Source organism: Salvia miltiorrhiza, chromosome 1 (assembly GCF_028751815.1).
Source record: "Salvia miltiorrhiza cultivar Shanhuang (shh) chromosome 1, IMPLAD_Smil_shh, whole genome shotgun sequence".
Taxonomy (NCBI): domain Eukaryota; kingdom Viridiplantae; phylum Streptophyta; class Magnoliopsida; order Lamiales; family Lamiaceae; genus Salvia; species Salvia miltiorrhiza.
Genome location: NC_080387.1, coordinates 57948917 through 57976191, shown reverse-complemented (window position 1 = coordinate 57976191; position 27275 = coordinate 57948917). Strand labels below are relative to the sequence as shown.

At 37.7% G+C, this 27275-nt stretch overlaps 2 protein-coding genes and 1 long non-coding RNA gene across 5 annotated transcripts in view; 1 reads left to right on the top strand and 2 right to left on the bottom strand.

Annotated features, from left to right (window-relative positions):
• Positions 1-27275, bottom strand: part of LOC130998300 (uncharacterized) — a 55411-nt gene that overhangs the window by 244 nt on the left and 27892 nt on the right. The gene's annotated exons all lie outside the window — the stretch shown is intronic.
• Positions 6112-16873, top strand: LOC130998267 (kinesin-like protein KIN-4A). 3 transcript variants are annotated; one of them, XM_057923705.1, is made up of 26 exons: positions 6112-6444; positions 7996-8142; positions 8240-8389; positions 8776-9029; positions 9500-9687; positions 9756-9880; positions 10565-10601; positions 10784-10875; positions 10999-11112; positions 11662-11775; positions 11852-11939; positions 12128-12240; positions 12774-12872; positions 12973-13086; positions 13189-13305; positions 13395-13475; positions 13625-13696; positions 13986-14079; positions 14338-14369; positions 14458-14555; positions 14684-14782; positions 14965-15186; positions 15816-15978; positions 16073-16219; positions 16299-16587; positions 16665-16873. In XM_057923705.1, the coding sequence occupies exons 1-25, from the start codon at positions 6319-6321 to the stop codon at positions 16512-16514; spliced, it is 3102 nt and encodes a 1033-aa protein (XP_057779688.1). In that variant the 5' UTR covers positions 6112-6318; the 3' UTR covers positions 16515-16587; positions 16665-16873. The 3 variants fall into 3 exon arrangements, with proteins under 3 accessions (XP_057779688.1, XP_057779684.1, XP_057779692.1); XM_057923701.1 differs by having other exon boundaries at positions 12964-13086; XM_057923709.1 differs by lacking the exons at positions 6112-6444; positions 7996-8142; positions 8240-8389 and having other exon boundaries at positions 8890-9029; positions 9537-9687; positions 12964-13086.
• LOC130998283 (probable inactive receptor kinase At5g67200) lies at positions 18063-21197 on the bottom strand. The gene is made up of 2 exons (XM_057923718.1): positions 19621-21197; positions 18063-18808 (listed from the first exon to the last, which is right to left on the bottom strand). Exons 1-2 carry the CDS (start codon positions 21026-21028, stop codon positions 18243-18245), a joined length of 1974 nt encoding a protein of 657 aa, XP_057779701.1. The 5' UTR covers positions 21029-21197; the 3' UTR covers positions 18063-18242.

Genomic DNA, 27275 nt, shown 5'->3' with positions numbered 1-27275 from the left:
TATGCAGGGCTGAGTACAAAAGCACTCAGTGGGCACGTATGCCTAGGTATAAAAATACATGCTTCAAAACTGTAAATTGTCATGCCATCATAAACAGTACAGCAAGGGAGTTTTTTCGCTAAAAAGGCCCAAGCTTACTAAATTCATTTGTGATTCTTAAACTGATCAGTCTAAGTTCTCTTGTAATCTATCATATCTGGAATTGTGTGCCGGAGAGGTGGCCACCTCTCACGGTCACTTGACCGGCCAACCCGCTAGATGACTCACGGTCACTGGTGTACACTAGCCTTGGCAGGATAGCTATCAACTGCTCAGGACTCGAATTCGATTGCATCATTGGCAAAGCCAAAGCAGATAGATATCATACTAAATTTTAAACATTTTATGGCAAGACAATACTTGAAATAACTTTAACTCAAATATTTTGTAACGAAATAACTTGCTCAAATGTAACATTAAACTCATTTGATTGATATATAAAACTGAAATTAACAGTTAAATCATCTCATGCATTCATTCGTATAAGAGGCCTACGACACGCAGGGGATCTCTATATACGTATAGTAAAAGTAATGCCTACCTCATTCCGTTCCCACTAGGGGCGTAGAGTTACCTCCTTCTTTAGCTTTCACTTCCCGTCTGGACCTTTATTGACGAAGAGTCGATAAGTTCGAGAAGAAAGTCGTGTAAGAAAGGAAGATAGGTCTCTAAACTAAACTATCTCCTTTTTAATGATTTTAGGGTTCTAACATCCATATTAATCTTGTCTCGTTCAAAACCTTAAACTCAAAACATCTATCACATAACTAACATTTAGGTTCGAAACCGTTTATTTGAACATCATCATGCGCATCAATCATAACTCGTTCTACTCACGCCATCAAGTTAAATATTCCGTCATTTAAAAATAAATCATAGGATATCACATAGACAAATTATATCATCATAGATCATGCTTTCTTATATTTAAAATCATTTAATCATTTTCAAATAATCCATATTAATAAGTCATTTGAAAAGAATTAATTTAAATGAGAGTTTAACTCAAATTATTTTATTTTATAATCCATTTATAAATACTTGAAATAAAGAACTCCATTTAAATAATTAATTTAAAGGTCAATATATAATTAAATTAATCAAGCTCAATTTAAATTAATAATTAAGAGCTCAAATAATTTAAATAGATATAAACCCAAATTAATTAGATAAATTAAGTCTATCATGTTTTTCTTTGAATAAGGCCCAAACAATTAAATTAAAGAAGCCCAAATATTTAAATCTAAGCTCATCAATTAATTAAAGAAGGACCCAAATACTTAATAAAATCGGCCCAACAACAATTAATAAAATGGCCCAAGTCTTGGCCCAACAACAAGCCCAACAATTAACTATGGCCCAAAGCCCATCCTTCATCCTTTAACCTATCTCCACACACACTATTTCACATTCAAACACACACACTAAGCTGCGCCTCAATTCTCTCTCTCGCCTCTGCCCTCTCCGCCGCGCCTCGCCGGGATGCTCGCCGGACGGAGGCCGGCGTCGGCCCCTCTCCTCTCTCCCTGAACTCATTCCCCCTCTCTTCTCCTCTATCTCTCTCGCCTCTATCGGCCGCTATCGTTCATCTTTCTCTCTCAAGAATGACGGAACAAGGCGGCAGACGCACGCCGCTGTCAAAGCGGTGCGCCGCCGTCGCCGGCCGCCGCCTGCTCCCTCGTTCTCGCGGCAGATCCGCCGCGGCCTGAAGACCACGGCGTCGTCGCTCATCTCGCCATCTCCATTTCCTTCTCTTCTATTTATCTCTCTACACGCCCTGACCCTCTCCCTCTCTTTCCTCGATCTGCCGGAACAGGACGCACGCCGCCGTCAAAACGGTGCGCCGCCGCTGCTGCCTCCGTCGTCCTCGCCGGTGGCTCACGGCCAGGAGCCGTCGACCCCGACAACCAGGTATACCCCATCTCCCTATTCTCCTTTTTCTTCCCTCATCTTTTCCCCTTTTTTTTTAAATTAAAAACTGAAATCCCTCTCTCTCCTTTTCCCCTGTGGCAGAACGAAACCACGGCTCCGCCGCCTTCCGTCGACCATCGGCAGCCACCACGGCTGCCATCCCCTGACCTCGACTCATACACACAGCAGGGGTTCAAGCCTCAAAACAGTCACACATAGCATATGGGATTTATCACAATTTCAAATACTGTAAATTTCAGTTCATATGTAACCTATCTTGTAACTGTAAATTTGTGAATTTGTTACTCATTTTCTACATATATCAAAGCATTTGTAATCCTTTGTTGATGAACGTATGATGGTGTGGTGGTGCTGAGATATAAGTAATTGTTTGCTTTGGTGTTTCTCAGCAAAACTTGAACGAAATACAGGAGCTTAGTTTAGGAAGAACACCTTAATTGATAGTGTAAATTGTTGTCTCTTCAGTGGCTGTGCGAAATTGGGGCTGCATAGGTGAGAAATGGTGAAGATGGTGAAGGCGTGGGGTTGGTTTAATAGAAGTAAAATTCTATTTCAGCATGCGTATGACTGAAATAAATTCTTCAGCATGCGCTATGACTAAAATAATTCTTCAGCATGCGTACGACTGAAATAAATTCTTCAGCATGCGTATGACTGAAATAAATTCTTCAGCATGCGCTATGACTAAAATAATTCTTCAGCATGCTTAGGAATTATTCGAATTTAATCATTAAAATATCTAATGGATTAATACATTAATCATATGGTTCCAAACTCAATTAAATACATTAACACATACAAGACAAATTCTTATTTGAAGTATAAAAATCCATTTGGGCTTGTCAATTTAATAATTTAACTAACCACATGGATCAACTTTAGTAATTAATAAAAATTCATATTTAACACTTAAATGTTAAATCATCATTAATAAATTAATGGACTCAAAATATATTTTGAGTGCATCGTCCACTGAAGATAAAATAAAATAAATCATCATGTATATAAATCATCAAATTCATATAAGTTCGTATTTTATTAATGGATGCTGAACCCTAATTACCATAATCAATCCTTAAATCAGTAATTAGAAGATTTTAAATCCTCAATTAAAAGTCGGGTCATTACATTAGAATTAATTATATAGCCAATTGAACCGGCCATCCGTAATTGTGGTTTAGGTTTGATTAGTGGTAAATTGACACATCAGGGTCAAGAGAAAAGCAATCTCAATTCAATAATCCTGCGTCAGAGTTTATTGGTTTTGAATCGGGTTTCTCTAGATATTAATGCTATCGGCTCATTAAACCTATAGAGCGTCTCTTACGGTTGTCAGTCGATTAGGGTAGTAATTAGTGAAGCGTCTTCCTGATTATCGAATAATTAAGGAGAAATAAGATCACGTCAGAAGCGTCTTCGGTGGTTATAACTGGTTTGTTTGCATGATTTAAAGTTATTTTTGCATCGATGATCGGAATAATTGAGCTAGGGTGGACTTAATTGATTGCTGGAATTCTTTTATTAATTGTTGGAATTTTTATTCATCTTTTAGTTAATTGGAAAAATTGGTTTATTCGGATTTTATTTATTTAATTTTAAGTTTAGTATTTTCTATATTTTCTTCTCAAAATTTCGTGGTTACTTTGCAGACTTTAATTGGAGAAATTCTCGCCAGTCCCTTGGGAGACGATTTTGCTTACTGCTGTCTGCGCAGTGTGGGCATACCGGCTGACTGCCGGATATTTTTGGTGTAAAACGACCCACCAATAATATAATATAATATAATATAATAATATAATGAATATTTTATGCGATGCATATGCTATTTATGAATCATGCATAAGGCAGTAGTTTTAATTAATATTGTTATGATTCAAACAGACAAACAAATTTGAAATAAACTTACTCAAACCTAAAAACACACACAATAGCAACTGAAAAGATTGTCGAGCTTTTGTGAATAATAGATTATAAGTTGAAATGCGAAAATATAATATTTGTATTAGCTATTGATATCATATTCAAGTTCAATAATAGTGTCGATTGTCTATTTGTTTTTAATACTTTTCACTTTTTAGTGTTCTTTTGAACATATATCGTATTGTATGATTATTGATTTGTATCAAGAAAAAAAATTAAAAAAATATATAATTTACAAAAAATATTCAATTTTATTATAACTACACTACCACTCAAATCAATTTGAATTTGATTTTAAATTGAAATCTTAAATTTTAATATAATGTATAAAATTCTTTTATTTAATATTGTTAGTTTATCAAAAAAAAAATAAAAAAAAAATAAAAAAAAATATAGTATAGAGTGGGCTCTCATAAACAGGTCGGTAGCTTACTATTTTAAAATCGGCACATTCAGAAGCAACAATTTCCTTCATAAATGAGTAAACCATAACCATTAACTCCTCTTTTTTTTTTTCTTTTTTTTTGAAATTTCATCAGAAGAGTCAATAATTAATTTCTTTCACTGTTAGCTTTCAAACTGGAATAGATTTTGAGCGAGTTTGTATCATCAGCATTTATTACGTTGCAAATTGAAGTATTCCATAGATATGCATGAATTTTGTTTCCAAAATCGTTAATGCAAAATAAAGTTTTACCCATATTGGATTGAATTTATTTAATAAAAGGATGGATGCATTAATTAGGTTAGATGTGAAGTATAATTGACGTCTTTATAAGTGGACACTAGCCTCCTTAGCTAGCGGTACCGTGACTACTAACCGTTTGACATGCTTGCTGTTGCTGCCCCTATTTGTTGCTTTTAAAACAAAGCTAACTCATTTTTACAATATTTTGTAAGCTAAGTCATTTATACTAACTAATCTCTAAATGATGATTTTAGATAACAAAGATGTTGATTGCTCTTTTCAATTTATATATTGCAAGTCAGTTGATCAGAGTTTTCATTCTGATCAACAAATTAGAGAGGGTTAGTCACTTAATAAGTGTTTATTTTGAAGAATTAGTCTTTTATAGATAAAAAATAATAAGATTAAATGATAATGTTATAGTAATTGATTTGGTTCGAAAGCATTTTTTTTAAAGGAGGTTTAAAAACAGTTTTCAAATTGCAATCAGGTGAAATAAGTGATTTTTAGATAATGAACCAAAATCAAAACTAACGGTAATTTAGACTTTAGATTAAAAAAGAAGAAAATCTAATTGCAAAATTACTTACAAACTTATAGTAGTACCTATTTGACCTTATTTTCAAATATTGCAAATAAATACAAAACGTTTATAAATTATACAGTTGGGGCTTCCCTATTTTTACCGACTATCCAATTGATGACGCGGATGAGATGACGGACGTTGACGTGGATCGAAAAGATACCCTCTCCATTCTAATTATATTGACATACTTTCATTTCTAATTTATCTCATTTATAATATTTTTTAAAAATAGCACGTGGCCCTTATTATTTCTATACACATAAAATAAATGATTCTTACTTATTTTACACTCTTAATATTTTATTTTTAATTTTTGTATTTATAGTAAATGTGCCGAGATAAATGGAACAGAAAGAGTAATATGGATGTCAGTGTGAATTAGATGACATCTTTTAGTGTGCAATTAAGCACAAATTTGATATCATTTGAATTTTTTTCAATTTTGCTTATAACTGAACATTAAACTATGTCATTTACTCATATACACTGAATTTTAGTCAACAGTAGTATTCACGTCGTCTTTATTGGAGTTGTCCCAAATTCCCTAAAAAAAATTGATATGTGTATTTATTTACAAATATTTAAAAATATAGTAAAAATTATGAAAAATGGGTATGAATTCGTATTTTATTTTGCAATTACCTAAAATAAGTAATAAAAACTATTTAACCATGAGTAATTAAAATAACATATATTTTTCTTTAACAAAATTGTATCTTAATAAATCCACAATTGAGCCAAAAATGTTGTAACAAAGATTTGGAGACCAAAATTGCACAAAAACGAAGAATTTGGCGTAATTAATCCCTAAATAATGAAATTAAGGGAGTCGAAGTCGATTTGACGTTCGTTGAAAAGCTAGTTTCACTTACCGATCAATTCGACAAACTTTATTGTTATAATATATCGCCAGTTATTTTCATTAAAAAGAATTTACACGCGCAAACGCATACATTACTTGCTCTCTCTCTCTCTCTCTCTCACACACACACAATATACAGTCTATTTCGCAGTCTTCGACACCTCTCTCTCTGCTGCATCATTTTCTGCTCCAAGAAACACTCTTCCCGTCTCTTCCCTGCCGCGATTCTGCTAACTGAATTCTTTTTTGAGAGGGTGCTAACTGAATTCATATATTCAGTTTCCTCTATCAATGGAAGCTAATTCTTCTGGCGAAGATTGTTCTGTGAAAGTGGCAGTTCACATCAGGCCGCTGATCGGACTCGAAAAGCTTCAGGGCTGTAAAGATTGCGTCTCCGTACTACCTGGGGAGCCTCAGGTACTACAATTCACTCCCAATGCAATGGGGGATTTTTATGTGGTACACTGGATTTTGCAACAGTTTCAGCGGAAAAAAATGTGTTTTTGATGCTTTGATTGTTCAATGGTTGCTTTCTGGGCCAGCTTTTTGCTGTTGGAGCTGATGATTTATTGAAGATATGGTTTTTATTTGATGTTCTAGTTTTCCAAGATATTATCTTTTCATTGATTTTGGGAGTCTTTGAGGGGCCATGCATGTTGCTCTTTAGTTCTGGCGATGGTCAGCAGTGTAGAGTTAGATTCGAGTTTTAGGGGGGAATAATCTTTTTGATGCATTTTGTTTCACCATTGTAACATGATGACTTTTCTTGACTCCTGGAAATAATTTTGTTGCTTGCAATTAGCAATGTTTTTGACAAAATTCTGCTTGCTATATCTTTAAATTTAGGATTTTCGCACGAAATTTTGTTCTAAATTGCATAGACTCTTGGTTTTTGGTGGGTATGCTTTTGGTGTAGAGTTCTCTCTTTTCTCTTTTGGGGTCGACACATTTAGTAGTATTCATGATTATATTGACTCGCGCAATCAATTAGCATGATGAAGAGTGTCGACTGCCGATTGAGGTCTCTGCTAAAATTTGATGACTAACACTTCCCTTTCGGTTCTCTATTTTCGGTTCTTTTTCTTTTTCGTTTTTTTTTTGCTCTCTCTCGGCTTATTATTAATTTCTCTTTTCCCTTTTTATTTCATTTGCGGGTTTCTCTTTGTCTGTTTTTTTAGGTGGGCTTTTTGTGTGTGTGTGTGTTGGGGGGGGGGGGGGGTCCGAGGAGGTAGTCTATGTTGGTGTTCCTTTATGCTCACAACATCCATTTTATAATGGAACAATAAACCTTCAGTTTATTCTTGAAATCTTGCTTTTATTTTTGCTATGAAATCCTAGTATATGATGCTTCACTTAAGCTGCAAGAATATGAACTTATCTACCAAAAAAAATAAATTAATCTTTTATTAGTATGAGATTAATGTCACTATATCATGTTACTGATAAACAATAATTCTTTCTGTTATATGCATTTACATTTTGTTTCTTGTTTCTGAAGCATACCCTTCCTGGAAGGAAGCCATACTTACGATCATTTCGTTGGGGTAAAATTTTACAATGCTTATGTGGGAAGGAATCTGGATGCATGTATGTGGGAGTGGGGTTTGTCATATTCACCCATAGAAATAAGTGTTACTAATTTTTTGTGAAATAAGCAATTGAGAAAAAAGGGCATGGCAATAATATCTTAGAGACAGCCTTCCTATAGCTTGTATTATAAAATCCTCTTAACTATTCTTGGTACTTTTGAGTTATATCAGTTCATTCTCGGACTTGTTTAGTAATGTATCTGTCTCTGTTTTCCCGTTTATTTATTTCTTTGGGTTTTGGCTTATTCTTAGTTTTACTTTTGTGGCTTATTCACTTTGCTGACCCTATACAATGCATGTGATATTTCTGTCTGGTGAGAATCCATGGTTTTTCCCCATCATCAATTTTCTATTATCTTATTATTTGTGGTCATTGTAGGTCCAAATTGGCTCCCATTCATTTACATTTGATCATGTTTATGCAAGTACTGGCTCTCCCTCAACGGCAATGTACGAAGAATGTGTAGCTCCTCTTGTTGATGGCTTATTTCAAGGTTATAATGCTACTGTTCTTGCCTATGGACAGGTATTTCACAATCTGGCGTAAAATTATTTATGAATGAGAAATCAACTTACGATGCTCTGTGGCTGCAATTAGTTTCCTGAAATGCTATGCATTGCAGACAGGGTCTGGGAAAACTTATACCATGGGTACTAGTCTCAAAGACGGATGTCAAACAGGATTAATTCCCAAAGTTATGAATGCATTGTTCAGCAAGATTGAAAGCCAGAAGGGTGATATTGAATTTCAGCTGCATGTTTCCTTTATTGAGGTTTGTCCAATAATCCTTTCCAGATCTTACTATAGTTAATTTGGTACAATCAGGTCAGTCATCCCGTACGTGCTTGAGATCAGTTTTCACTTTTCACAGCAATTTTTGTGACAACGTACTAAAAGATTTTTTTTAGTAGAGTATTTCTAGAATGTAGGCATATTCAAGCCTACTAGAATGTAATTGTTTCTCAGATTATTATTTTTGGCACTATCCATTTTTGTCAAATTTTTGCCAATAATGAAAATAGGGGCACCCCATCTATATGTTTTATGTTGTTTTGTTTCTGGTGTATATGGACACCCCATCTATATATGGCACTTGGATATACACAATGTTAGGATCATCATAGTTCTGATGGACACTATCATTATTTACATGTCAAGATTCACAATGAGGAAGTAAGAGATCTGTTAGATCTCAGTTCTTCCAGCAAGCAAGAGACAGCAAATGGAAATGCTGCAAAAGTAACCATCCCGGGGAAACCGCCAATTCAAATTCGTGAAACATCAAATGGTGTGATTACACTAGCCGGATCAACTGAGTGCAGTGTGAAAACTCTCAAAGAAATGGCTGATTGTCTGGAGCAAGGATCACTAAGCAGGGCAACAGGGAGTACAAACATGAATAACCAGTCAAGGTACTATACATTTATTTGGTTTTCTCATGTAACTAGAGACAGTTGAGCCTTTTACACGTCAGCTTTTTCCTGGCAATGGAGAGATAAGGCATCACCACTAATTTCTTATTCTATAACCTCATAATAAATTAATAATGTTTTTCTTGAGTTGGTACAATGGAAAATCTAAATGAAAATCATAGTCAGAAATCAGAATTTTTGAACCTAATGATTAGTCCATGTAAACAAAGTCATAAAATTTCAAGCCACTTTATCATGTCTTTTAAGTTTACTTTAGCATACCTGAACTTCATCTCATAATTTTGGGTGATTCTCGTTCTGTTCAAGAAACCTTAACTGATCCTAGTTAGCAATATATGTTTGCAAAACTGATGCTGGATCCATTAACCTAGATTTGTTTTAAGCTGCTGCTGAGAGTAATGGTTTCTTTGCCCTTTCTCCCTCTCTCCCTCACACACACATGTACACAGCCGCTCTCATGCCATCTTCACCATTACAATGGAGCAGATGCATAGGCTTCATCCAGGTGATTCTAGTGACAGCAATCTAAGTGACTGTATGACAGAAGAATATCTATGTGCCAAGTTGCATTTGGTAGATCTAGCTGGCTCAGAGCGTGCCAAGAGAACAGGTTCTGACGGTCTACGTTTTAAGGAAGGTAACTATCCCTTGAAATATTCCATTTAAATATAATTATTTTTATTTTGACATGTACTGTTTATACAGGAGTTCACATTAACAAAGGTCTTCTTGCGCTCGGTAACGTTATAAGTGCACTTGGCGATGATAAAAAACGGAAAGAAGGTGTTCATGTACCGTATCGAGACAGCAAACTTACTCGGCTTCTGCAGGTCTGATCTACCTTCTTATCAATGGAAAGCTCAAAACTATAACTGTACAATTAGGGGGCGTTTACTTTGAAGGATTAGCCTTGAATCCTTGATAGATAAAAATAGTAAGACTAATCCCTTGTTTACTTAGATGGATTGAAACCTTAGGATATCCCAAGGCCCTTGATTATTTTTATCATTCAAGCTAGTTTTGCTTGATTCTTATACCATTGAAAGGCTGTGATTGGAGAAATCCTACTCTTGAGGATAAAATTACTCAATCATGCAAAGTAAACACCCCACCTTCTTTCTTTGAAGTCTGTAATCTTACATTCTTCTGTACAACAAGTTTATTATATTTGCTAGATACTTGATGCCTACAATGTAGGTCTCAGTATTTCTTCATATGACTTGGGAATCAGTGAATAAGTTAATTTTAATATTTTCTGTTACCAGCTTCATCAAGAAAAGACGACTATATACCCCCTGTATCGGCTGATAAATCATTTTGGGTATTGAATTCTTAAATAATGCACTCTTGTACAGAGCTATTATTGGTTACTTATATAAATTCCAAGATTTATGAAGATTTTAGCTTTATATATTCTCCATATTCCTTTTTTATTTAAGTTTCTCTTAATTCTTAGCAAGTGTTTGTACTCAAATTCTTAAGCTTAAATTACTTACCTCTTTGGTTATCTGCAGGATTCTCTTGGTGGGAACAGCAGAACAATAATGCTAGGTAATATGACATTTTTATAAGTTTGTTCCCAGGGATTATGTTTGTGATAGTTATCCATGACATTTTGTAGAGTTAAGGCTTGCTTATACATATTTGCTTGATTGTCTTCAAAATACTTTATTATATTCTGGTGAAACTGGTATACAATTTTTTCCCACTCAAGTGTTTGCTCATTTTTACAGCATGTATTAGTCCTGCTGATATAAACGCAGAAGAAACTCTCAACACTCTCAAGTATGCTAATCGTGCTCGTAATATCCGGAATAAACCTGTTGTAAGTTGATGTCCTCTTGCTTGAAGGTCCTCATATTTTAGTTTGCATTTCCACTATATATAGATGGGTACTTTTAGGAAGAAGTTTGCTGTGTCCAGTGATCCTTTGGTTCGTGATGACCAGATTAACAGAGATCCAGTATCCAGCGAAATGCTGAAGATGCGTCAACAGTTAGAATATCTGCAAGCAGAACTCAGTGCACGCCATCATGGCGGAGTTTCATTTGATGAATTACGGGTTAGTGCATCATCGACTTTTTCCTTTTCTTTTTTTGTTTGAACGTCTAGCAGAAGTAAATACCTTTAACTAGATAACCCACCAATCAAAAGTTTATACTTGTTGCTTTTCTACCATTTTCTTGTATTCCTTAATAATCAGAAGATTGTTCTTTATTTTCCTCCCACTCATTTTCTCAAATGACTGAAAGGTACATACATTTTATCTGGCTGGTATTTTAGTTTACTGCAAGAACTTTGAATTTAAGATATTCTGTTTCCATCTACTTCTGGATTCAGTCATTCAACCAAAGTCCACATTTAGTTGTATATGATAGGTTTTGCCTGCACTAAAGGAGCTGTAGTTCCATTTAAATTTATTTATCATTAAAATTGCTCCATAGATAGCTATCTTTAGTCAATATCTGTGTATCATCCCAGTAATTTTCGGAATCAGAGTAATTTTATCCCTAATATGATTAATCTTGATTGGAATTTTCCACCTAAAATGATCTATCTGTTTGAGAAACTATAGACTACAGTATAGCTTTAATTATGCTAAAACATGCAGGTTCTTAAGGATAGGATTGCTTGGCTTGAGTCCACTAATGAGGAGTTGTCTCAAGAACTTAGTCAGTTTCGTAATGGAGGTGGTCACATTAAGCAATGTGAAGCAAAAACTAAAGTGAGTTGATGTTAATGTCAAAATGTTTGTGTGCACATAGAAACAGCAAATAAATAAACCTAACTCAAATTCTCAGGTCCACGAAAGTGGTGCCACAAAAAATGAAGGTCTCAAGAGAGGATTGCAAACTATGGAGTCCTGTGATTATCAAATGAGTGAAAGCAGTATGTTTCTCTTTGTTAGAAGTAGCTTCCAATTTGATGTTATTTCTTTTCGTATCAGTGAAACATAGTAAGCTCAAACTATTGATTGAGAAAGTGAATATTATTAGTCAAATTCAGTGTCCCTTGAAAAAATTAAATTGCTTGGGGATTATAGCATACTTTTGAGACTTAACTTGCAATATTTGCAGGTGATCCTGGAGATATTGACGAAGACACAGCAAAAGAATTGGACCATACCTACTTCCAGAATAATATGGATAAAGAATTGAATGAGTTAAATCGACAACTGGAGCAGAAAGAGGTGCTCTCAATTCCCAATTCAAATTGTAACCTCTATCGAAACTATCTTGTTTCTTTTCTCATTCTCTAGAAAATACACATTAGCTGCACCTGAGTTTAGAGGAGTTAAGGTGGCATTCTATTCTCAACATCTTACATTGTAAATGTCTACTACTGACAATTTAATTCATTTCTTGTTGTATCAATTGTTCCATTTGAGTTTATATTTGTGGTCACGTTAATGCAAAAAACCTAACTTCTCTTTTCGTAGAAAACTGAAGATATAAATTCAAATACTGAACTCAAATCCCATCAATATCTAACTCTATGAATCTGTGTATTCCTCTTAAGTTTCTAGGATGGTCTACTTGAAAAAGAACTGTACTTCAAACAGAAAATAAGTTCTTGGTGAAATGTACATTCAATAATCATATTTCACATGATACTATGCTGCTTCCTGCATTTCTATATGGACAAAACTTTCTGCTGAAATGATTTTTCCTGAGTTGGGATTGAATGTAACTGACTGCTGTTACCCTATAACAAATGTTGCAGTCACAGATGAGACATTTTGGAGGTTACGGAACCATAGCTCTAAAACAACACTTCGGAAAGAAAATTTTGGAACTTGAGGAAGAGAAAAGGACTGTGCAGGTCTCGCAATTAGAAACAAGTTATCATATAAAATATGTTCTCGACCTTTATGTTTTCTGTTTTAAGTCCTTGATGATTTCAACAAATGTAGCGGCTGCAGCGAGAGAGGGATCACCTGTTGGCAGAAGTTGAAAATCTTTCTGCTAATTCTGATGGACATGCACAAAAACTGCGAGACGCACATGCCCAGAAGCTAAAAGTGCTTGAAGCCCAGGTTTTTTCCAATTTTCTTTCTTTCAATATAAACCGATATAAACCCTCACTTTGTCACATTGTGTTCTTAATTCCCATATATTTCACATTTTCTACATACCAGATACAGGATCTTAAGAAGAAACAAGAGAATCAGGTTCAACTTTTAAAACAGAAACAGAAGAGTGATGATGCGGCTAAAAGGTTACAGGAGGAAATACAATGCATTAAGGCACAAAAGGTCACATTTTGGTCTTCAAGATAAAGTTCTGAGTTATTTTGTTTATTATGATTCTGCCATTCATGTTCCTGATATTTCGACTGTTGTAGGTTCAATTGCAGCATAAGATAAAGCAAGAATCAGAGCAATTTCGACATTGGAAGGCAACTCGAGAAAAGGAATTACTACAGGTGATTGACCTGAATAAACTTAAGTAAAAAATAATCAGCTTGCTTGGAATTTCCAGAATACATTTCCCACTACACACAATTTTTCCTTCTGAACTACTTCTTTCCATCTTTTTAGTTATTAATTAGGCATGGAAATGGTTTACATGCAGTTAAAGAAGGTGGGGAGAAGAAATGAGTATGAGAGACATAAATTGCAAGCTCTGAATCAGCGCCAGAAAATGGTGAGCGTATTTGTCTGACTTGTGTGTCCTGGACCCATACTGTTAGCATCAGACCTCTTTTAAGAGAATTTTTCAAGTCTTTTGAATTTCAATAGTTACATATATGCATAGATTTATCCATCTATTTCTGTTATCTTGCAAAGAAGGTTATTTTTTGAATCCAAGTAATGCATTGTCCCCGTAAGATCAATTTCTAGCCGTAAATCTGAAGGATAATTCTATGAGGAACTTTTGAAATAGGGGGCGGATTGTGTCTATTATTGATGCTAGCTAATTCATTTTAATTTAGGTTCTCCAAAGAAAAACTGAGGAAGCTGCAATGGCTACCAAGAGGTTAAAAGAATTACTAGAACTACGGAAATCTTCAACTCGGGAACACTCTGGTAGGTATTTTTCTTGGATATATAAGTTATGTTTTCATCTAAGTTATACACCTTCAAAAAAAGAGAGAGAGAGAGAGAGAATTCCGCCGAAGAAGGTGATATTTCAGGTTAAATTCGTAGAATCAACCATTTTTATAAATTTGATTAAAAACTCAAAAATGTCTTGAAAAGAGTCTTTTTATTTCTTTCCCGGTACTTTTGTCTGTGTTAGTTCTTTTTGGGTTTTTTCCCTCGTACCAATTTGGCATTTTTTTGCAGTGAATGGTAATGGAAATGGAATGAATGGGCAGGTATTACCCTTACTAATTCTATCGCATTACACATCTTATCTTTTCTACTATTTTAACAGACCATATTAATGTAAATTTCTATTTTCAGTGCAATGAAAAATCCTCACAGCGTTGGCTTGATCATGAACTAGAAGTAATGGTCAATGTTCATGAAGTTCGTTATGAATATGAGAAGCAAAGTCAAGTGTATGTCATACTCAACTTGACCTTATCACTTGAGTTTTAGGATATGCTTGCATGGTGTTTGCACACCTCTGGAGTGTCCTTGACATCCATGCTACTATTTTGTTAAGTCTTACTTGTCTCATGTCCAGACGAGCTGCATTGGCAGAAGAGTTGGCTGTTTTGAAACAAGTTGACGAAATTGTTGCCAAGGGTGTCAGCCCTTCTAGACAAAAAAATGGTGCTTCTCGGTGCGTTATAAATGGCTAGTTCTTCTTTGTGCATCTGCATTATATAGTTAACTGAATTGAGAAATCATAGAAAAAGACCCAGCTGTATAGAAAAAAATGGAATTCTATTATTATTATATTTTTCTCAACTGCTGTTAATTTTGTGTTTTTTTTTCTTATTCTTTTTAATCTTCTTAAATCAGGGTATCTTTGATGTCACCAACTGCAAGAATGTCAAGAATTGCATCTCTTGAAAGCATGCTGAGTATTTCATCAAATTCACTTGTTGCAATGGCTTCACAACTTTCAGAAGCTGAAGAACGTGAGCGTAGCATTAGTAGCCGCGGACGCTGGAACCAACTCCGTTCGATGGGGTTTGCCAAAAACCTACTCCAATATATGTTCAGTCATCTTGGTGATGCAAGGTGGGTAAACTCATGTTTCCTCGTCGCATTGAGAATTTCTGATTTTGTTCCGCTTTATGCTTCTTTTTTTTTGCCTAAACTGTTCACAGCCTGCAGTAAGCACACAAAGCTCTTCCAGGAAACCTTTTCAAAATCTGTAGTCTTATTTAGTTCCCACTTATGAAACCTGAGAAACACAACGATAGGAGTCAGGAGATTCAAATTGAGAGAAAATGGATATTTTACTTATAAATTGAAGCATATAAAATTGTCTTGAGAAAAATTTATTGATAATTCAATTTTCACTTGTGGATTGATAATTCAATTTTCACTTGTGGTTAGATTCCCTAAATTACAGAACAAGTCAATTTTGCAGTTGAATCATTTAAGAGGTTTGATCTCTGAGTTCTAAGTTATTAAATCTTAAGTAGCTACAATGATCTAGAAAAGAGCATGAAACTTACTTGGATGATAGCTCAAAGGTCCGTCGATCTCTTTTTACTCGTAAGTAGAAGAATAGAATAGGTTTTAAGAAATGAAAATCGTTCAGAGACGGGAACAGTGACCAGAATCTGGTGCTCTGCAGATTGTTAAATGATTGCAACTTGGTTGCTCTTAATCAGCTTTATGGATTTTCATGTCATTGACAGGTGCCAACTGTGGGAAAAGGATACAGAGATCAAAGAGATGAAAGAGAAGATTAAAGAACTCATAGTCTTATTACGACAAAGTGAACTCAGACGAAAGGAAGTTGAAAAGGAACTGAAAAGTAGAGATCAAACTGCTTCTGTTGCAATGGCGAAACCTCCCTCAGTATGGTTTCCTTTCTTTGTCTTTAAATGATCTCCTCTATGTCCTACTTTCCACTCGCGTTTCTACACGTGTCTTGACTATTCTGTTGGTTCAGGCGAACTCTCACAAACACACGGCTGATGAAATGAGTGCTCCTCTGTCCCCAATTCCAGTGCCAGCACAGAAACAACTCAAGTACTCGGCAGGAATTCCTAATGGGCCGGTGAGGGAATTAGCAGCATTCATGGATCGAACACAAAAGGTTGAATCCTACTCGTCTGAGTCGATGTTGCTTACAGCGTCCACTTTTCTAATACAACTGAATGTTGTTGCAAGTGCAGAAGGGTCAGTTGTCTATGAAGAAATTAGCACTCGTGGGACACGGTGGGAAACTATGGAGATGGAAAAGGAGTCATCATCAGTGGCTCTTACAATTCAAGTGGAAGTGGCAGAAACCGTGGAGACTTTCAGAGTGGATTAAACGCAACGATGAAACGATCACGAGGGGCAGACCTCATCCGGCTCTCTCCGATGCTATGTATAGAAATGGTCGCTAGCTTTGTATATCTCAACGACGTATATTCTCCAGCTACAACACACGGTGCAGGCTGTGCAATGGAATAAGTAGAGGTAGAATTCATTCATTCTCCCTTCAACTTCGTCTTCCCTATTTGTCTTCAACCTCTTTCTCCATTGAAAAAATGCAGGTGTATAAATCTTGCAGCTCTAGTTACTCTCATAAGGTGATGCCATTGTTGAATATACATCTCACCTTCAAGGATTTCATATCTGATAGTGGCATGTCAAATCCCCATTGTTGTATATAGAGGGCTGTTGCCTTTGTGGATATTGTATTCATTTTGTCAAGGAGGCATAATAAGTTCAATTCTCACAAGTCACAAGTATTATTCATTCATTGATTTCTACTCCCTCCATCCCAACGAAGTTGAGTCGTATTCCTTTTCGGGCCGTTCCAACGAAGTTGATTCGTTTCTCTTTTTGGAATAAATTAAAGCTACTTTTCATTCACTCTCTTTCATTTTACTTTTTCATTCACTTTTTCATTTCACATTTGCATTAAACACTAGTAGTTCCCTAAATCTCGTGCTCAAAAGAAACGCCCCATCTTCGACGGAGTACTATTTATCTTGTGTATTGTCCACATTTTTAAAGGAAGAAACTCAGTTTTTATTTCAAATTGAGCATCTTCATCAAATCTGCATTTGCTTCTTAAGTATAATTAGTTATTTCCTCTAAAGCATGTAAACTCAGTTTAGCAAATATTTCATCCGCCCTTATGAAAAGTAACTATTTGTAAATGACACGAAATTTAATAAAATAGTTGAATGTGTTGTAAGTGGAGTAAGGGTCCATTTTATTGTGAGTGGAAAACTTACCAAAAATAGATTGAATATATATTATGAGAATGAACGAAAATGACAAATTGGATAATTTTTATGATAATAGAGAGAGTGGTATATTTCAAACTGACACTTATTTTTCAGTTTTACCATTAATTATCTACTTTGACCAATATAGAACACCATGTCATTTTGTGTGGGAGCAAAACTAATATCAAAATTATAGAAAACTATATATGTTTATTAATACTCCCATAAAAAAAGTATCACGCTTTTCATTTTTATCTGTCCTATAAGAAAAATATCACTTTCATTTTGAGACATGATCCCACTTTTTTTTTTAATCACAATCATTCATTTCTACATAATTCTACGATCAATTTAACTACAACCGCTCATTTTCATTCAACACGTTATCTACTATTTTTTTTTTTCTTAAAACTCGTGTCATCCCCAAGTAATACTCTCTTATGGAATGGAGAGAGTATCAAAATCATCATGGAGTTTTGAATGTTTGGTCTTGCTAGATTTAGCGACATGACATAAATAAGAGTAAAGGAGAAAAGACTCTTACAACATCCTAGATATAACTTATTTTCAAAACTCAAAAGTTAAGCTATCAAAGATAAAGTGTCTAAGGTGTTATAAACAACATCATTCAACCATACTCAATCTGTGGATGAATCTTGACAAAGGCTTTTCTTTCTTAGAATTAAGTTGAGACATGTAATGACTAGCTACCTCTTAGTTATTTTTGCAGTTAAATTTCATTTATAATATTGTAGGTGGCATAAAGTGTGGGTCATGAATAGGGAAACACCTACCACCCCTAACTCAATTACACCACTCACAAAAATGCAAAAGCAACACCAATAACTAAGGAGAATTGGAACATGGATATCACAATCTAAGCTGTACTCACATTTATACATTAGGGTTAGGGTTGAAGTCACTATCTTCCATCAAGATCACCTCTTTAATCTCTTGTATCATCTTCAGCACTTGCCACATTGTGGGCCTCTGCTCCGGAGGCGCGACGCTGCACGCCAGCGCCACCTCAAGCAGCATCTCCAGCCTATTCTCCCCGCCCTCCTCGCCCCTGACCGACCTCAGCCACCTCATCATCTCACTCGGGACCAGATTCGGATGCTGCGACGGATGCTTCCCCGACAGGAGCTCCAGCAGGAGAACCCCGAACGAGTACACATCCGACTTGGACGTCGCTTCCCCTTGGTTGGACCTGAGGATCTCTGGGGCCTTGTAGGCCAGGGAGTCCGCGTCCTCGTCCGGGGCAGGGCTTGCCACGGCCATGAGGCAGTAGTCGGTCAGGCAGGCCTCAAAGTCAGAGCCGAGGAGCACATTGGATGACTTGAGGTTGCCGTGGACAAGCCTCCACGCTTGGTGGATGTAGCAGAGACCTTGAGCTGCATCCTCTGCTATTTTCAGGCATGATGTCCAGTGAAGTGGTTTCGCCTTTGCTGACTTCGATCCTGTCCCATGCGTCAATAATTAAATTATATCAATTCTTACACTTTTTGTTTCTTGAATGAGAGGAATAACTCATGTACCGTTTTATAGTATAAAGACTATTATACTACAGCCATAAAGAAGTTAATGCTACCGAGTATAGCATGAGACCCAGATGTTTTGCAAGTCATTTGCTAGTAAAAAAGATAATTAAGAATTCCTGTAAGCAAGATTAGATCAAATTGAAACGTGACAATTATATGTAGATGAAATAGGAGATGCTGCACGACAATGCAATACAGGATTCGGCTTACATTCTGAAGATAACGGAAGGAGTCTAATGACTGAAAAAACAATTTTGAAAGAGAAAATATCTATTAGGACATGTAAGCGGTGGAAGAATAACAAATTAGTGTATATTATAGAATCTGAAATACCTAGAACTAGGTTCCAAAACAATAAATTAATGAATATGAGTTCCCTAGATTGGTCAGCTAGATTCTGTAGCGTGGTGATTAAGCCTAGAGAGATACTCTTGAAACCTTGATTTACACATAATTATGTCTTATTCCATACCATAATCTATATTGTATAAGAAAGAAGAAAACGCACATACTAACAAAGCAAAGGCTACAGTTGTAACAGTTGCCATACCCAATTTATTAAATGCTCTTCAACATTTTCTCAGTTGTCGTACGTTACGCCACTTTACTACTGTCCCCTCCAATTTGACATTACCAATAATTAATGGCTGCCCATATCCAAAACAGCAACACCCCAAAAATAATTTGAATTATTGGATTAACTAATTAACTCAATCATGCAGAGTACTAACCGTGAATTAGAGACGAGAGACTGCCATTAGGGTGATAATCATAGATCAACAGGCGTTCTTCCTTAGCCTGGAAATAAGCCCTCAGCGCCACCAAATTGGGGTGGCGGAGTCCGCCGGCGGATCCCATGTGCCCCTCAAAGACCTCCTGCTTCGCGGTGGCGAATCTCGCCGCGTCCAGCCTCTTCACCGTCACGATCAGACGGCTGTCGAGCACCGCCTTGTAGGTGGTCCCCATTGTCCCCCTCCCCAGCAGCTCCGCCGACGCCCGCATCAGCTGGTCCAGCGAGTACACCGCCGCCTCGCCGGCGCAGAACACCAAGCTCCCGCTCTTCCCCACCATCAGCTGCTGCTTCACCTCCTGCACTCTCTTCACCTTTTCTGCCAGCTCGTGGTTCTCCTCCTCGATTCTCATCACGGCTTCCGCGTTCCCCGTCACACTCGGCTCCAGCCCGATTTTCCTGCTCTCGCCCTTCTCCGGCGACCTCCTCCACCTCCTCGCCGCGAGGCCCACGCATATCAACGAAACCACGAAAATGCACGCCCCCAGCGAGAACCCGATCACCAACGCGGCCCTCTTGTGCCGCCGCATCACCCCGCCGCCGCCGTCCAACTCCGCGCTCTGGCCTAGCGCCGCCGCGTGCGCACGCGGCGTCGGCGCGGTGGTCGCCGGCTGGCCGAAGAATGGCCGATCGGAGCGGCATTCCTTGTGGATGATCTCGCCGCAGAGCCCGGAGTTCAACGAAAAAGAAGACGTGTTGAAGCGGGAGAGAGCCGGCGTAACCGGGATCGCGCCGGTGAGGTCGTTGTGAGAGACGTTGAAGATTTGTAGAGATGACTGGTTCAGCGGCGGGACTGAGCCGTTGAACCGGTTGAAGTCGAGCCGGAGGTAGTACAGACGGTCCAGACCGTTGAGAGACAGCGGTATCGAGCCGGCAAGCATGTTGTAGGAGAGATCGACGGTTTTGAGGCGGTGGAGGGTGGAAATAGAGGGCGGAATGGCGCCGGAGAAGTAGTTGCGGGAGAGAAAAAGCGCTTTGAGATTGACCAGACCGGAGAGATCGGGGATTGGACCGGTGAGCGAGTTGTTCTGCAGGCTGAGGACTCGGAGCTCGGCGAGCTGAGTGAGCGAGTTGGGAGCGAAAACGCCGCCGAGATTGGCGTTCTCGACGATGAGTCGAATCGCTCTGGAATGGGAACACGCAAGTCCTTGCCACTTGCAGAATGCGAAGCCCGTTTTGGGGGAAAAATCCAATTTATTCCGCAAATCGGCTTTGGACTTGAAATGGAGTATTGCGGAAGCATCGGTAGGAAGCAGAGGCAAAGCATTTGTGTGGGGAGAAGAAGAGAATGCGAGAATGAGGAAATGGTGGAGGAGTAAGATGAGAAGAAGCGGTTGCGGCCTCATCATCGTCTTGAACAACGCAGTGGAGCAAGCCAAGCTTGAATGGGGTTGTGTTTCAAGTAGATTTGTATAATCTTATATTTTGGCGTTGTACAGTGTTATGTTGACAGCTCACATTCTTCGTTCCCAACAAATAATATGGCCGTACCGTCGTCGATCATTTAATACGTGGACTTGCCATATTTCTTTTTGAGTGAAACCCCTGCTCTAGCCAAAACCTTTTAGTTGTAGGAAAATATGTCCATGAAGATAAATATATGGAAAATGTAGCCTTTTTAGTGTTGAATTGACAAAGTTACCCTTAATAATATATATTGATTAATTAGTTTTTTTACTAATTTTCGAAAATTTCACAAAATAGTAAAATCAAATAAAGTTAAAACAAAAAACAAAACCTAGATTTTGGGTTAAATCATATTTGGGTAAAAAAAAAAGTTACCGTCTTCTTCCCCAAGTTACCACCGTCTCCGGCGGCTTTTTTTTCCGGCGACCTCTTTCCGGCAGTCTCGTGAGGCGGTCTCCAAGGCCGTGTTGCTTCTGTTCCTCTCGTTTCCGGTAAGTCACATCCTCCTAATCTCTCATAACACAGAATTTGTCGAGAGGTTTTTGAAAAAATGGTGTTTTGAAATTTTGTTGGGTTAATCTTGATAATAGAGGGATGTGTTAACCCCCTTTGTAATGATGTTCAAACAACGAGATTTGGTTGATTTGGTTTAGTATTAGTAAATATTCTTGTTGTTGTTGGTTCTTGATTTGTGATTTTCGCATTGTGTTCATGGTTACACGTAAATATACTTGTTTATACACAAAAAACGATAGTTACACACATTATCAATAGTTACACACTTTATTCGAGTGTTACACGCAATTTGGGAAGATAATGTGTGTAACAGTACTGTTACACACATTATCTTCCCAAATTGTGTGTAACCGTTCAAAATGTTTCATTACACACATTATCGACCACAAATGTGTGTAATGGTTCAAACTTCACGTTTACACACAATTTCGGCTGATAATGTGTGTAACAATGCAAAATTTGCACTATTACACACATTATCTTCCGAAATTGTGTGTAACACTCGAATAAAGTGTGTAACTATCGTTTTTTGTGTGTAAACAAGTAAATTTCTGTGTAACCATGAACACAAGGCCGGTTCAGACGTCGCAGCGGGAGAGGAAAGGAGACGCAGTGGGAGAGGAGAGGAGAGGCAGCAGCCGTTGAGAGACGGCGCCGGTTCGGACGTCCCAGCGGGAGAGGAGAGGAGAGGCGGCAGCCGTGGGGTTTTACGGCTGCTGGACAATGACGGAACGGCGGCAGAGCGGGCGGCCGGCGTCGGACGTCGACGTCACGGCGGCGGCGTGAGAACTCAAAGGCGATGGGGAGATGTTAGGGTTTGAGTGTGAATTTTGGGTGTGGTAAATTTGATATGGTAATTTTGTGATGTAATTTTATTTGATTTAATTATATTTTTAATTGAACAAAATAGGATTTAATTTTTCAGTTTTTATAAATTATTAAAAATTCAAATAAGGGTAAAAAAGTCTTAAAGGCTACTATTTCCATGTTTTAATTTGAGTGGACATTTTTTTCTTTTATTAAGTTGGAAGGGCTAAGTGAGCCCATTTACTCTTTCTTTTTTATTGTACATACTACTAATTTGAGTTATGATGAAGGATATAAATAAAATTCACAAAAGAATAATTTGCGACTAAATACAGCGAAAATCAAAAGGAGACGGTGACAAAAGCATGTAAGGTATGAAAAAAGGCAGTTGTCGGAATGGAACTGCGGGAACAGAGGAATCACGTGAACAAAAAGAAGCGAGAAGAGAGGTGGGGAAATTTGAATAATCCCACACACACACACACATCAGCAGTGTGTGTAATTGCCATTTGCATGGTATGGGATGTGTTGCGAGTAGACAAATCATTTACATTTTACACCTATTGCAACATCAATAAGCACTACTGCTCCATCCTTTTGTAACTAGAATATGTATATTTACTCAAGTTGGATGCTATAGTATAGTGAATTTATGCTATAATGCTACACAAGCCCAACTACATATCTTGTCATTTTCAAAATAATAATAATAATGCTACACAAGCCCAACTAAATTTCGCAGAGACAATTAGATCGCTTGGTAGCATCGTGTCACAGGATCAATGGTGGAGCATTTTACTGCCACACAAGAACGGAGCCAAGAATTAAAGTTCGGGTCCCCCGGAAAATTTTTTTTGGGCATTTCATATATTTAAAATATTTTTTATTGAAATACGAGCATAATAGTAATAATAACTACCAATATTTTCATAAATTATACATTTTTTTATTAAAAGACAAGCATAATAGTAATAATAACAAACAACATGTTCATTGATCAATATATTACAAATTAGTTTCAATACATTACAATTTTTTTTTTGGACATTTCGTACATTTAGGCATTTTTTTTATTAAAAAACAAGCATAATAATAATAATAATAACGAACAACATTTTCATAGATAATATAGTTTCAATACATTACAAGCTAGAATCAATAATAATAAAAGACAAGTATAATAGTATACTAACATAAAAAAAAAAATGGGCATTCCATACATTTTAGGCCTTTTCTATTAAAAGGCAAACATAATAGTACTCTCTCCGTCCCATAAATAATGGCATGTTTTCTTTTTTGGGTTGTCCCACATATAATGGTCTGTTTCCTTTTTGGGCTATAATTAACACATAATTAAAACTTTTAATTTTTTTTTGAGACGAATTAAAACTTTTAATTAAGGCAAACAAAACCCTAATCATTTCCCACTTCCACCAAATGTGCTTCTCTCTCTCTCTCTCTCTCGTCAAATCTGCTTCTCTCTCTCTCTCTCTCTATCCACAGTCTCCCACCGCTTCCATCATCTCCCACCGCCTCCGCCATCCACCGCCTCCATCGTCTCCCACCGCCTTCACCACCTCTGGGGAAGCGAACAATCCGGCGTCGTTCCCCTTCTCTTTGCTCTCCTCATCTTCCTCTTCGTCGGCTCCCTTTCCGCGGCCATGGCCGACGACGGGGGCCCTGGAGCACCAATCGCCGCCGCGGATCTGTCAGGAAGGTCGGGCGCGGCTCGGGCCGGACCGATATCGGACCGGGTGGTGGTCGAATCGACGCGTGGAGACGGATTTGCTCCGGCCTCACCCTTGGCTGCGACTTCACCGGTGCAAAATCCATGTTAGGATTTATGAAAATTCTAGGGTTGCTCCCCCTTATTCGATTTCTGTTTTCTCTAACTTCGATTCATGTTCTTAACTTTGAATTAAATTCTATGAACAATTTGGTGTTGGAATTTTTTTGTGTTGTAATCTGATGTTGGAGCTGAATTCAGTCAGGGAGAATTAAATTCCATGAACAATTTGGTGTTGGAATTTTTTTGTTTTGCAATCTGATGTTGGAGCTGAATTCAGTCAGGGAGAATTAAATTCCATGAACAATTTGGTGTTGGAATTTTTTTGTGTTGCAATCTGATTTTGGAGCTGAATTCAGTCAGGGAACCAAAAATTTGGGCAAAATAAAAAATTCGGTTCTTTTTTAATTGTTGGCAGATTTGATTTGGGTGTTTTTTTTAATTGTTGGCAAATTTGAATTCAATGTTTTGTTAATGGTTAGAATTACTTTTACTAATTGAATGCTAAATAAATGAACCACCATTTAACACCTTAATTCAACACTTCTTAATCTCGGTGCCCAAAAGAAACGTGCCATTATTTATGGGACGGAGGGAGTAATAATAACAAACAATATTTCATAGATTATATAATTTTAAATAACACAATTATCATTAAATTATGTACATATGAGGGAATATAACAACCAATACTCTTTTGTATAATAATTTTTTTTGTAATAGATATAAACATATATCTATATATATTTTATAAAAAAAAAACTCAAAATTTGGGAGTCGTCCCTGCCCCAAACCAAAAAAAAAAGAACAAAAGAAACAAACCAGTAGAGCAGTATGATATGTTATGGAAGTCGTCATTATGTAAAGATAAATATTTGCAAATTAAAATCCTCAAATACATCTATGTAGATGATAACATAATATTATGTACTTCAATATACAAGTATAACTCATCTTTTACTGTCATGTATGACTTAGTATTTTGTACTCCGTAGTACATTGCAAAAATAGTGCCATATTTAGTAGAGCTTGGTGAAACGAGAAACCAACACCTAAACTAGAAAGCAATAAACGACACCGGATTTACGTGGTTCGGTCGAGAAGACCTACGTCCACGGGGTGTTGAGGATTTTTCCACTATACTTCGAGAGAATTACATTTTACAAGAGATGAATCAATAATCACTCCTCTCTAATCTATGCCCCAAGGCCCTATTTATAAGCATTAACATAAACTTAAGGCCCTTGGGCCCATTAGACCCCTAAAGCCCATTAGCCCAAAGAATCAGGCCCAAGCCCCGTTATTCTAATCTACATCCTGACATTGAGCCATCAGAGCTGGAAAGCGGAGCCGAGCTGAGCCAAGTCGAGAGTCAGGGCAATCCTGTATCAAATATCAGAAATAACCACAATAACAATAATAATAATAATGATCATAACTAGAAATATTCCCGTTATGTTTAGCACAGCGCTGGTGCATATTTCAGTCCTCATCAGCTACTCCCCCCTAGTCTGGTTGAACCGGGTATTCTTCGTGTTCAGCCAGCGAAGTATTGTTAAAGCTAGCGCTGTGCTGTTTTCCTTAATCCCTGCAAATCATGAAGACATAAGAGTTTTAATACTGTAAGAAAGCAAAGATAAGCATTTTCCCATTGACTTTGGAATTTGTAGTTCCAAGTTAGATTTCTTTCTTGTTTGTTGAATGTTGACAAAGATAAATAATTTCCATTTCTTTGGGCGCATAAGAAGACCAGCGCTGAGAATACCCCATATTGAATATTTTGCATAGATAAGCAATATAAATGCTTTATGTTGGATGAATCAGAAGACCATTGCAAGAATACCCGAATAACATAAGAGGACCCATGTCGAAGTTGAGAAATATGATACTCTGATCATGTGAGAAAACCCATCATAAATATTTGTCGAGTCTGAACAATATACCCTGTTGTTGAGCGCGTAAGAAATCCAGCGCGTGAGAAGACCAATAGATAATCCGCGTGTAAGAAAACCAGCGGCAGAGGATTGAAATCCCGGCAGAGCATTGAAATCCCGACAGAGGATTGAAATCCCGGCAGGGGATTGAAATCCCGGCAGAGCATTGAAATCCCGGCAGGGGATTGAAACCCCGGTAGGGCATTGAAATCCCGGCAGAGCATTGAAATCCCGGCAGAGGATTGAAATCCCGGCAGGGCATTGAAATCCCGGCAGAGGATTGAAATCCCGGCAGGGCATTGAAATCCCGGCAGAGGATTTAAATCCCGGCAGGGGATTGAAATCCCGGCAGAACATTGAAATCCCGACAGAGCATTGAAATCCCGGCAGGGGATTGAAATCCCGGCAGAGCATTGAAATCACGGACGGCGGCAGAGCATAGAAATCACGGACAGCGGCAGAGCATTGGGATCACGGACGGCGGCAGAGCATTGGGTATCACGAACGGTGGCAGAGCATTGGGGTCACGGACGGTGGCAGAGCATTGGGATCACGGACGATGGCAGAGCATTCCTCTGCTGCTTCCCTCCTTTGTATGCAGTCATTTGCTGCTTCTCATCCAAGCATTCCTCTGCTGCTTCCCTTCCAAGCATTCCTTTGCTGCTTCCCATCCAAGCTTGAACACTCTGCGCGGAGCATGGAGGACCCGGGGGGTGCAACCAACTTTCGCGGCTTACGATTAAATAGTAACCCTCTGCGCGGAGCATGGAGGACCCGGGGGGTGCAACCAACTTTCGCGGCTTATGATTAAATAGTAACCCTCTGCGCGGAGCATGGAGGACCCGGGGGGTGCAACCAACTTTCGCGGCTTATGATTAAATAGTAACCCTCTGCGCGGAGCATGGAGGACCCGGGGGGTGCAACCAACTTTCGCGGCTTACGATTAAATAGTAACCCTCTGCGCGGAGCATGGAGGGCCCGGATGGCGCAACCAACTTTCGCGGCTTACGATTAAGTAGTAACCCTCTGCGCGAAGCATGGAGGACCCGGGGGGTGCAACCAACTTTCACGGCTTACGGTTGAACAGAAATAACCACAATAACAATAATAATAATAATAATGATCATAACTAGAAATATTTCTGTT

Excerpts from the sequence above, each read along its gene's own strand:
- LOC130998267 (XM_057923701.1), top strand. The coding sequence starts at position 6,319 with ATGGAAGCTAATTCTTCTGGCGAAGATTGTTCTGTGAAAGTGGCAGTT. Across the intron at positions 11,776-11,851 it reads AATGTGAAGCAAAAACTAAA|GTCCACGAAAGTGGTGCCAC; the intron begins GTGAGTTGATGT and ends TCAAATTCTCAG. Across the intron at positions 14,370-14,457 it reads GAAATGGAATGAATGGGCAG|TGCAATGAAAAATCCTCACA; the intron begins GTATTACCCTTA and ends TTCTATTTTCAG.
- LOC130998283 (XM_057923718.1), bottom strand. The coding sequence starts at position 21,028 with ATGATGAGGCCGCAACCGCTTCTTCTCATCTTACTCCTCCACCATTTC. Across the intron at positions 18,809-19,620 it reads TCTCTCGTCTCTAATTCACG|GATCGAAGTCAGCAAAGGCG; the intron begins GTTAGTACTCTG and ends CGCATGGGACAG.